Source organism: Chinchilla lanigera, unplaced genomic scaffold (genome assembly GCF_000276665.1).
Source record: "Chinchilla lanigera isolate Chin_1 unplaced genomic scaffold, ChiLan1.0 scaffold00004, whole genome shotgun sequence".
Lineage (NCBI taxonomy): Eukaryota > Metazoa > Chordata > Mammalia > Rodentia > Chinchillidae > Chinchilla > Chinchilla lanigera.
In genome coordinates, this window is record NW_004955405.1 from 8,396,830 (window position 1) to 8,409,865 (window position 13,036).

A 13,036-nucleotide genomic window follows, 5' to 3' on the forward strand; every position below is an offset into this window, starting at 1 on the left:
TATATATATATATTGTTTGTTTGTTTGTTTGTTTTTGTTTTTGTTTTTGGTACCGGGAATCAAACTCATGACCTTGTGCTTGCCAGGCAGGCGCTGTGCCACTGAACTAAATCCCTGGCCCTGAAGTAAAATATTATGTGTAAATTCATCCCATTAATAACATCTTAATGGAAAAACAAGGATTTTTTAAAAGGATTTTTTCACCTTTTTCTGAGTATATTTGGAGTCTTATTTCTGATAAATAGTATTTTTCCTTGATAATCAATATTCAGAAGACCAAGAAAGTCTCTGAAAAAATTCTCACTGAAATATTTATTGATTTTTCAATAATCATTTACCCTTTGTCTAAATGTATCCATTCTTTAATTTTCATACTATAATTTTTAAGTTTAAATAACTAAAGAAAAATCCAGTATTACTTGCCTACAAGTTCCAAATAAGTAAACTGAAACGTAGCTACAAAAAAGTGGAATATATACTAAAATAGATTTTATCTTAGCAAATATACACTATCTAAAAGAAGGAAGATGAAAATCATAACTCTGTAAATCAGACTACATCCAGAATATTATACTTAATTTTAAGTACAACACTAAAAGAAAGAGAGAAATTCCCTAATTGAAGAAGGCCCTTATATAACTTCAAAAAAATAAGTGACCTCGAAGTTAACGAGAAGTCAAAAGTACCTGGAACATTTATCCTTACTAGCAAGAAAAGGTAAATTGATAAGAAATCATACAAGGAGGAAGAATAACAAGCAGGTGGGAAGTAGAGAAATTTAGGTCAGTTTAAGAACATTTTTAGGGGGGAAAATGTACTAAAACAAAACTTAGAAACAGTGACTTCTTTATGACAAGAAATGTTCGAGCAGAGGCAGTAACCATTTGACAGAGACATTTAATATAGTCCCACCTATGGTATTCACTGAGTGGCATAGCTGGCAGGTACATTAGATCTAAGAGAACTTTAACCTTATGAAAAGAGACTTAATGATTTTAAAATATGGAAAAAAGATGAAATAGTCACTTTTCAACTTACCTTTTTTTCCTCTTGCAGTTCTATTTCTTCATAAAATCGTGGGATGTTTGGGCAATAATTTTGCTGTTGGTCTTTCTTGACATTAATATTTTCACAATGTAGTATCTTTTCCCTTTAGAAAATTAATATATAAATGGAGAGTTCTCAATTTTAAACACATAAACATTTACACAAGCAAAAAGAATGTTATAACATTTCTTGCTTTAAAAGTATACAATAACAGAAACACATTAGATTAGACTAATACATTCAAAATTTTGTAAAAATGCATGTTTTATGTTGGTTAGTTCTGCTCTTTCTAGTTCTAAGCATTATTATAAAGTTGTGCTAAGTTTCTCTATAGAGAATGAGACCTGAGAGTTATATCATGCATTGATATAAAAAGCCACCAAAATGTTATTTCCTGTGTATTCTACAAGTTTAAAATTCTAAAATCCCTGGCATTTCAACTCCTACTAAAATAAGGGGTGTAGGGTCTCTGCTATTAATATCCCAAGGCAATCGCAAAAAGGGCATAAGGAGCTCATGAAAGAAACTCTTTCAATGAAATGTAGACAACCTCGAGAGAGTAGTGAGAGTTCAAGCTTTGAGTCAGACAACCTGACCAGAATCTGTGTTGCCTTAAGCAAATCTCCTTCCTTCTCTCAGCTTCAGATTCTTCATCTGTAACAGAAACACTAATCACCAGTTCTCAAGAATGCAATGATTAAAGTGGACAAAACACCTGAAATGTTTAGTGCCACACAGGGCCCATAATAAACCCACAATAACTGTTAGCTACAATTATGGCAAGAAATATTTACACATATATCGTCTATACTATTATTTTCAATCAGAATTTCTAAGAAATCTGATATCCAATATTCAAAAAAATTATACTCAACATGCAAATACTTAAAAATAGATAATAGAAAATATAAAACAAAAGTTTGTATATAACAATTGCCATTTTTGTTAGCAGTATTATGATTTAAATATGCATTTACCATCTCAGCTCACTATTAAATAATTTTCATTTTATTTGCACAAAATTCAAAAACTAAGCTTGTCTTCAAAACCATACATGGGTTTATAGATAACAAATTTGTATTTGGGATATCAGAGATGTCAGGCATCATTTAGGTCTCTGTCTTTCCAAAATAAACACCCATAAGCATATTCTTCCACTTAGGGTGGCCAAGTGTCGTTGGTACTTTGTCAAATCTTTCAGAACAATTCTGACTCAATAAATTAAACTCCAAAATGCAAATACAACAAAACAAATAAACAAAACCAAGTAGAAAATGTCAAGTGCCAGAAAGAACCAACACAAACTTCTAAGAAAAGATACAGTGAAGGCAGTCTAGCCAAACAGTACATTATGAAAATAAACAACTGAAGCAGTTAAGAATGCACTTTCTATGAACTCATTCCTGCAAGCAAAAGAGGAAATATAGGGGAAATTTAAAACAGACCAAAGAAAGGAATAGCAAGGGGAAAAAAACATGGGAAAATTGGAAGTGGGACGAGGTTGGGAAGTAAAAAAGAATGGTAGGAAAAACTATCGAGCAACTTCAGAGCTGACTCTGATTGAAGTCCTCAGTGTTTGCTGTTCTTTAACCTCCATGAGACAGGAGAGAGGAGGCTGGGAGGCAGACCATTCAATCTGGGGCCAAGGTAGAAATACTACACAACAAAGGCATAAGTCATAAAGGGGGTGATCAGAGCTATACAGTCTATAGATCGTGTTCAGAAGAATGGCAATGATACATGTACAGACTAAGCTAAATGTACAAGTTAACTTTCTAGCATAACTATGAAAAGAATAAAATACAAAGGTATAGATTTCATACTAGGAAAGGAAAAAATGAAAAAGGGCAATGGACTAGAATATAAAATCCAAAAAGACAAGGGTCATCCTTTATTCTTTTTATTCTCAGTTTCTAAGTTCATTACTGGCACACAGCATGAATTCAATGTTTCTCTGGCAGGGTAGTCCAAACAAGAGTCCAAGTTATGTCCATGCTATGGGAAAGAAAGAACAAGTCAGAAGAATGGAGACAAGAGCCAGGAGTAAGAGGAGGAATCTTGAGTCTCTTTTTGTAATTTTCTCTGACCTTTTGCCTACTTTATAAGAAAGCACAGTATAACTTTGTACTTAGATAAATAGGCTGTACAAATAAACAGGTATCTGCTAAAGTCTAGCTCTGCCCTTTCAGTGGCTGCATGATCAGTGTTATGCATCTTCTCTGATCCTTGGACTTTTCACTGATAGAACATGAATAACCATAGTAACTACAGAGACTTGCTGTGAAGATTAAATGAGGTAATACACACAAAGCAGGTGTCACAGATTTGGCTCATTTAAAAAGTAACAGTTTTCAACACAGATTACTTTAAAATGCAGTATTTCTCAGAGTTTTTCCACACTAATTTTTCTTTCTTAATAGGATAGCCTAGCCTGAGTGCATGGAATACTTTATAGTTAAGCAGTGTATTATAGGTATAGTTTTGTTTTTACTCACTTTACTATTTCATACTGTCCAGGACCAGGACCTGACTTTTTAGGTAACTCCTGTCTTCCTGGAGAGTTGCCAAAATGTACACCTTTGTATTTCAAAGTTGCAATGGAAACATCCTAACCAAAAAAAAAAAAAAAAAAAGAAAAGTTAGCAAATAAGTTACGAGACAATATTTTTATGTAAGACTAAATCTAAAGCAAAGATGGCCTCAATCAAAGGAATTCCACAGGTAAATTTTAGTGTTCTTTAATAGGTTCCAAACTGATTTGCCCCTATTAGGTCCCATCTCACTCCACATCCACCAGGTCTCTTGAGAAGTACCTCTAACGTCAGCACATCCTCAACCAGCATGCACAGCCTTGTTCTTGGCAGCACACTCAGTAATCTAAAACCTTAAGGGCAGTGAAAATTAGCTGTTCATCTTTCTAAAAGGAGGGAGGGAGGCTATATTATTTAGAAAAAGGAAACATCTACTAAGAATTATCTTAATTGAACAGACTGGAAATAAAAACATCACCAACTGACATTAAATAATTTACAATTACTATGAATTTAAAACAATGTTCATATAAATAGTTAACAATAAATGAAGTGCTAAACCAGTTCATTTTTTTTTTTGCTAATGCTTGAGGACAAGATGAGCCTTCTAATATGAAAAAAAATATTTGTGACATACAAAATCAACCATAATTTTGCCTTCACATCCACTATAATAAGCGTACAACATAAAAAATGAAGGCATATGGATTCATCAGAAACTAAAATAATGAAGTAGCTTCTCTTGTAGGAATTATCTGTGCTAACTTAATACATTCCTAATTAAGCAATGATTTAAGGATTCTTTTAAAAACTCATTTCTTAACTAATAGGAGTAAATTCTACTTTTTCAATTCATTTGAAAAACTGTATTTGTAAAAATGTAGTTTTAAAACAAGCTCAGGGCTGAGCGTGGTGGTGCAGGCTTGTAATCCCAACACTGGGGAGGCTGCCACAGAAAGGTCGCAGTGAGTTCAATGCCGGCTGGGTCTACATAGTGAGTTCCAAGTCAGCCTGGCTCGGTGTGGTGGCAAACACCTGTAATCCCAGCACTCAGGAGGCTGAGATGGGAGGTTTGCCATGAGTTTGAAGCTAGCCTGGGCCCCATAGCGGATTCAAGGCCAGCCTGAACTGCATAGGAAGACCCTATCTGAAATAAATAAGGTCAGGTTATTAAAATAGTTAGTATATATTGAACAAAATCCCCATAACATAAATAATAGTTTACACAGAATGACGTGTCAGGCTTTCCAAGTGACTATTCCTATTCAAGAGCAGCAGAACCAACTCCTCTCAATTATCATTATAAACAATAGAGCAATAAATACCAATAATAATGAATAAAAATGGTGAACCAACTCATATTTGTCCCACTTCACCCCAAAAGTATAAAGAAGTATACAAAATAGATGCAAATTATCAGTGCTACAAATTAGAAAGTACCTATCTGTAAGGAATTTCTAGAAGTTGTAGCACATCAAAGACTAGCATGAAAAAAGGATCCACACATGAACTCTATTATCACCAGAAAAACAGAAACGAGACACAGATGGACTCGTGGTAGTGAGTGGGCACAAATTTCTAAGTAGAGATACCACTCCAAAAATCCGTAGAAAGCAAAATCCAAAAACCAGCTGGCAAAATTGAGTATTAGAGGTACTGGTAGAGAAATGCAGTCATCAGTTAAGTCCACATAGGACTCAGCACATTTGGGAAAGTTTTGGAACTTACAAACCAGTCAGAAGGTCAATGTAAACCCTAAGGCTATGGGAAGCAACTAATCACGATGACCCTCATCAGGTAAGAAAATCTTACTGTCAAAAGAGTGGCAATGTGAAGCATCATTTTATGTTGACTGAATTTGCCTTCTAACACACAACTCTCACTGGATTTATGCCTATATATTGTTGGGTACAAAGAAAAACTATACTGAAAATTTTACAGAACCGTTTCATTTAAAACATTGGTAAAGATCAGTACTACTTTTAGATCCTTCTAATAGGACACAGCACAGAGACAAGCACCATCTTTCCCCTACTCCATGCAAGCTTATGCTGCAGTTTTAGCTGTGGCAGAGAACACTGGTAGACATGTCCAGCAGAGGGCACCAGCTGGTAATAGACCAAAGTGCTGGTGCAGCAGCAGCTGGACTCAGTGAAGACAGACTTCCTAGGCTCCACAAAATACTCCACCAGGCGGACTCTGTGAAGGTCCTCTACACTGACAGGGGAAGACAAGAAACACTAATATTGAACTATAAACATTACTGTTTATTTTCATGGCTCTCCTTAGCAGAGTACCTGCCTATTATGTAAATAAAAAGGATTAATCCTTATTTCTTACAGAAATATTTCTAGTACTAAGTGTGGTCTCAGTGTATTTGGATAATTAATCTGCAAACTGCTTCTAATGCATTATGACACAAAGAATAGAGTGGTATTTTTCCATCCTTCACTATGAATTCAGCTTTAATACCGTAAGTGATGTATGATTCAGTCATGTAAAGCACTGCATCCAAGTAGGTATTTTATTATTATTGCAAGTGGGGATTCTAAATGATAACCAATTCTGAAGCCTAGCCCATTGTTAGGTCTTTAAAGGACTAAGACTGTAAATAAAAACTGAGTTATTCCACAAAGCTCCATAACACGTGGCATATATATATATATATATATATATATATATATAATCACTATTTTGGGAACTCTAAATATAACATGAAAAGAAATTAGACAGAGTATCCAAAGGCTTTTGGTGGTCTTAGTTACTTTTCTCTTTTTTTATTTTAAAGAGAACAATAAAAACAATACAGAATTTCAAAACGAGATGATAGGAAATTAACAATATCTGTCATATTGCATATTGTTATCTTTAAAGTAGTTGTTCAGATTACCAGATATAGGCATGCAAAATCGACCAAACAATTAGGCATTAACTGTTCCTTTCAATAAACCAATAGAAACTAGTAGGACAATTATCTTAGCTATCTTGTGTGTATATATATTTTTTCCCTCCCTTCTTTCTTTCTTTTCTTCTTTCCCCCATCCCAGTTGTTCTTTCCTTTTGAGTAGTTTCTTTCCCTTTCACAATATCTATTGTACCTTTCAGATTTTTTTCTTTCAGTTTCTTACACTGGGAAACAATATGAGGTTTGCATATGTGGGTCTGATTTACTTCACTTTTGAGTATGGTCTCTAGTTTCATCCATTTAGCTACTTTTCTTGTTGAGACAAAATTAAAGGAAGCAGCACTCAAAGGTAAAGGAAGAAAGGTTTATTTGCCTCACAGTTTCTAGAAGTTTCAGTCCATAATCAGCTGGCTCCAAGGCAGGGTAGTACATGGCAGAGGGGCCATTCATGGTAGCAGAAGACAGTGAAAACAATAAGTGAAAGACAAAACTCTTTCTGTCCCTTATACTGTATGCAGAATACTCACCCTAGGTGGATTTAGCACTCACACTCAATCCCAGCACCCGTAATCCCAGCACTGCACCACCAATCAATCAAACACTCTAGATTCAGCCACCTCTGAAAAAGCCCTATGACCTCATGAGGCTTTGGGGGAACATCTAGACAGAAACCATAATGTTCCAACCCTGGCCTCCCAAAGACTTAAGCATATCCCTTCATGCAAAAGACATTTAGTTCATCTCAAGAGTTGACAAATTCAGCATTGCTGAAAAGTTCAAGTCTCAGATCTCTGAGATTTAAGGCAAACTCTTATCTGTAAGCCCCTATACAAATGAAAACAAAGTCTAACATTGCTAACATTCAATGGCATGAGACAGACATTTCCATTCCAAAAGTTAAAAAAGAGGGAATACAAGAAATGGGACCAAAGCAAGTCCAAACTCCAGCAGGGCAAACATTAAGTCCTGTAGCTTCATGTCCAGCATCCCTGGCAATCTGTGGAAAGATGTGAACTCTAAAGGGCTTGGGGGCTCTGTCCCTATGGCACTTCCAGTGGTTATAGCTCCCATGGCTTCTCTCTTGAGCCTGTTCTTCTCCCTCTTTGCAGTTTACCTCAGATGATTCATGTTCCTGGATTCTGAAAAATTCTGGGGTCTCCACTGTACCTTTGGCTTCACCTTCACAGCTTCACACACTGCCCTCTCAGGGGTATACTGCCTGGCCTCCCAGGCCTTGTTCTGAAATCTAGATGGAATCTTTCCTGACCCCACAACTCTTGCATTCTGTATGTACCTAAAACCAGCACCATGTGGATGATGCCAAGGTCTGATGACAGCTGAAGCAGTAGCCAGGCTTCCCTCTCTCTTGGTTGTGGGAATCTATTGTCTGGACCGTTGGGCACTCTATACAATTCTGAGGAACAAATACTCTAGGCTGTCAACATTCTGGAAAATGGTGTGCCCATCACCATTCAGAAACATGGTTCACATGCTGCCATTCCAGGACATAGTGTTCTGGAGTATTCTTAAAGCAAAGTCTTTCACTTTTACAGTCTTGAGGCAGCAAAGGGTAGAGTCCTACTGCTTCTTGTTATACCTTCAGACCGTCTTTTCTATTCTCTTGTTCCTTTTCAGTAATCAAGATCTTCTCTGCTTTATCTTTGTAGTCCAGGGCTTTACTGGAGCTTCCTTTCTGGCCAAACTCATGTTTTAATAATTCTGCTGGGCTCTTTGCTCTTGATTCTCAACATAAGTTTGGCTAAAAGCCCCCAAAAGTTGTCATGCCACCACTTCAACTTTAGAATACTTTGAAATTTTTTAGTCCACTGCCCATAATCTTAGTCTCAAATATCTTAGTCTCAGTCTTAAGTCTCTGACATGAGCAAAATGCAGACAAACTTTCTGCCAATGTATAACACCCACTGTCTGGAATTCAACTAATGCAGTCCTTCTTCCCAGCAGAAACTTCCTTACCCTGGTCTTTACCAGCAGGATTTCTATCAGCCTTCTGGTCTTCTGAGCTCTGACCACAATCTCTGATACAGGATGACCTAAGGTGTTCCAGCTCTACTTTTTCAGTCAGCATTTCTGAATTATTCCAAACTCTTCCCACAAGCCATTCCCAAAGGCTCCTAAACCACATAGTCCGGTATATCCACAGCACCAAATTCTATCTTAGTTACTCTTCTTGTTGCTGAGACAAAATATCCAACACCCAAAGTTAAAGGGGGAAAGGCTTATTTAGCTCACAGTTTGTAAAGGTTTCAGTCTATAATCAGCTGGCTCCAAAGGAAGGGTGGAACATAGCAGAGGGGCAGTTCATAGCAGCAGAAGACAGCAACAGCAACAAGAGAGAGGGAGGCAAGCCTCTTTCTGTCACTTACACCCAGTCTACCAAGGTTAGGGTGGTGCCAATCCAATCCATGGACTGATCCAGCAATCACCCACCCTTAATCCCAGCACTGCACTATGGATCAATCACACACTCCAGATTCAGCTACCTCCATAAAAGCCCTGTGACAACATGAGGCTTTAGGGGGCACATCTAGACACAAACCATGACATGACCTCCTAGCAGAATGGCATAGAGAAGTGGCAGAGCATGACTTGTCCAGCAGAGCAGCAGATTCCAGGAGAAGAGCACTGGCAAAAAAACAGGACATCTACCCAAGTAATTGAAAAGCAACTTATTCCTATCCAGTCAGTGGCAGCTCCACAGACTATTACATCCAAGACAGCTTTAGGAAGAGTGTCTCACCACACAACACTTTTTTGCTGATGTAAGTGATCTAGACCATCTTTCAAATGGAATTACCTAACAGAGCCATGGATTTTAAATTCTGCAGGCAGTTTTGATGGTAGAAAGAACAAAATTTCCCATTTATGTTGTGTCTTATTTTTACCTAGAAATAAATCAGAATGTCATAATTGTGCAGACTTCTTTTACTGAACTGTCATATACATAGCCACACTGAATATATTGAATATATACTACATGCAGGAATATATCTAACATATTTACTATGGCCTATAGATTTGTCAAAAAAAATCAATACTTTAAAGAGCACTTTGATAAATCATTTTTACATTACTTTTTTAGCTTAAAAAATCATGTTTTTTCTCTTCTTCCTTCTTCCTTTCCTCCCCCTACATCTTCTTTTTCAGTGCTAGGGGTCAAACCCAGGGCCTCATGGATGTGTGACAAGCCTTCTACCACTGACCTATACTTCCAACCCCATGAACTTTTACAATAATTATTGCAACACAGTAGTTCAAGACTTTGAGAGAATTGTGTCCAGGAAGCATTCTTCAGGTAAATTCACATTATTGAGATTTTCATGGTTGAACTATTTAACAGTTCTAAATGTAATCCAGTAAAAGAAAAAATTACCTATCAAACATGTGCCCATGAACACACACACAAAATTTAAGATATTAGCAAAATCCTTTTCCACTATATGAAATGTTTCATTAAACAATATAAACTTAACTCATTAACCTTTAAGCACTCATGTACATGTTCAATCTGAAATTTTTAAAAATATACACAGAAAATGAGATGATGATACACTTTTAATTCTAAATCACTTTCTTTTATGGCAACAAGTGTTGACAATACCAACTTCAAGGTCACTGTCCACTGGGAAAAGTCATTAAGGAATAAAACATGACTTAATTGAAGCAAACTCAGCATGGAGCTACATTGTTTTAAGTAAATGCTATAATAAAATTTGATTATCCACCACTCTCAGTGACATTAAATGAATGAAAAGGGTCACTACGACTTTTATTTCACATCCTTTCATAATTAATATGGAAGCAGAATTTCTGAAGAATTATAAGTGAAAAAATACATCATTTAAACACTAATGGACTGCTTCCCAGTGTGGCAGCACACAGCTCACTCCCAGCATGTTATCACTGCCAAATACAGTAGTACTGTAATTCCAATTGCAAACCTTGCTTGTGAAATCCACCTCTAAAAAATGTATTTCTAAGAGTTACCTGGGCTCTCTTAAAAAAACAGACATGCTAAATTTTATTACTCAAAATGTTAAACAAAATATATAAGAGAATTTCTTTTTACATGTTAAATTTACCTCGTTTATCTTTTATTGGTTAGTCCTATAAATTTCATCATTTATTGGCTAGTCACTTATTGTATATAGTCCTATACAACTCTTAAATCAACATTTAAGCTTTACCAGATACCTTCAGTAGATGTATCAGAGTTTGGAAGAACCCCACCAATTACCCATCCATTATATTATGTTTCCAAATTTGCTATTAATATTCACATCTGGAAACTGAGTGAACATACAGTATAATATTATCACAAAAAGCAGTTAAAAATCTACACAGAAGCTGGGAATAGTGGTGCACACCTCTAATTCCAGCACTTGGGAGGCTTAGGCAGGAAGATTGCTGCGAGTTCAAGGACAGCCTGGGCTACAAAGTGAGTTTGAGGCCAGCCTGGGCTTCAGAGTGAGCTCAAAGCCAATCTGTACTACATAGTGAGCCTGTCTCAAAAATAAAAAAAAAAAATCTACACAGAATTGTCATAAATTTAGACAAGATTTATTTAACATCATGATAGTACCATCAGTGCAGTACTCTGAAGAATCTGCTTTTCTGCTGCTAAGCACCTTACCTTTAGTTTTCTCAAATTCAAGACACAGTTCACAAAATATCACAGTGCAATTCCAAATTAATCTTCAATATTAAGAACTATGCCATTAAAGGTAAATAAATGTTTATACATAACATGGTTCCTTAAGTTATATTGGGAGTTTTATTATACTAACTATTAGTTTGATTGACTCAATAATTACCAAAATAGATCACCAAATTGGATATACTGTACCAATATTACAAGATGAATTTTTTTTCTGTCTTCTTTGAATAATTTATGCAAAAAGAAATCAAGTTTATATGTAAAAGAAACAATTACTCATACAGGAAAAAGATTTTAGACATCTAACGAAGCTTGGAGGCATTATTTTGGCCTTCTAATAGATGGTACATTATTCTAAAGCAAAGAAATAATTTACATAAAAAATATAGTTTTAAAGCAAGAATTACATTTGAGATTTAAATTAAAACAACTAGGGAAAAAAAAACAACTAGGGAATTATTTAAGGTTAAGGATCGATGACTATTATGAAAAAAATGCGTAATTCCTGTGTATTAGGCTATAGTCTTTCCCCAGGATATTTCCAATAAGGCAACTAAGTGCAAAAACATTAAGTAATTTGATAATGAACAAAAAATAATAATAATTAAGTGATGAAATGAGGAAATGTCCAGCCAGCGTAGTTCCATTACACTGCCCCTCATAAATGGTCTTTCACCTTGCAGAGAATATGCTGGTATCAGATAAAGGATTTCTATCAAGTTCACTATAATTTTTATAAAGTTTCTTTGTGGGCCAGGGATATAACTCGGTGGTAGGGCAATTCCCAGCAGTGACAAACATAAAATTCTCCCTAAGGAAAAAAAAACTCTGTTGTCCTACTAGGCACATGTTAATCAAGCATCCAGGATACTTGTCACTGTCTCTTGATACATACGTCACGTATCTTTTCTTATATTTTTTTATTTTAAAAAATAAAAGAAGGAAAACATTAACAGACAGATATCCATTTACAAAACACCATAACAATACAAACAAAACAGAGCTACAAAGTTGTAGGAAACTAACCATGGTTGTTATATTATTTATTGATAGTGGTTTCTTTATAGTACCACTAATAATAATACAATAATAGGGGATTATTTAAGGTTAAGGATTATTTAAGGTTAAGGATAATATAATAATAGGGGATTACTAACCTTAAATAATTCCCTTTATAATACCACTAATAACCACTAATAATAAGTGGTTTCTCGGGAAAACAAATAGAGACATACAAGATTGATCAAACAAGTAATCATTAACTATTCCTTTCTGTAAAGCAATAGAAGACAGTACTACAACTATGTTAGCTATCCTGTATATACATACTTACATAATTTCCCCTTCTTTCCCTTCTCTTTTCCAACACCCCAGTTGCCCTTTACTTTTGAGCATTTTCCTTTCATTTCACAACGTCTATCATACCGCCTAGTTTTTATTCTCTCGTTCAGGTCTTACACCAGTGAGACAATACACTACTTACACATGCAGGTCTGATTTATTTCACCTATGAGTATGGTCACTAGTTGTGACCATTTACCTATAAAAGCCTCGAGTTTATCTTTCTTTATAGCTGAGTAATATTCTATTATATAAAACTACCACAACTTTTTAATCCAATCTTCAGTGGATTGACATTTGGGTTGCTTCCACAATTCAGCAATTACATATTGTGCTGCTATGAACATGGGTGCACATATATGGCTGTAATATGATGTTTCCAGATCTTCTGGGAAAATACTCAGAAGGGGAATAGCTGGGTTGAATGGGACCTCTAGACCTAGTTTGCTGAGGAATCTCCAAACTGATTTCCACAGTGGCTTCACCAGTCCACATTCCCACCAGCAATGGAGAAGAGTTCCTATTTCTTCACAGCTT

The 13,036-nt window shown here is 35.7% G+C and overlaps 1 protein-coding gene across 1 annotated transcript in view; it reads right to left on the reverse strand.

Annotated features, from left to right (window-relative positions):
- Positions 1-13,036, reverse strand: part of LOC102016663 (sperm-tail PG-rich repeat-containing protein 2-like) — a 153,836-nt gene that overhangs the window by 106,793 nt on the left and 34,007 nt on the right. The window contains exons 6-7 of the mRNA XM_013519373.1: positions 3,543-3,655; positions 1,039-1,150 (exon numbers count right to left, since the gene is read on the reverse strand). Of these exons, the coding sequence (XP_013374827.1) occupies positions 1,039-1,150; positions 3,543-3,655 (225 nt within the window). The remainder of the gene's footprint in view (positions 1-1,038; positions 1,151-3,542; positions 3,656-13,036) is intronic.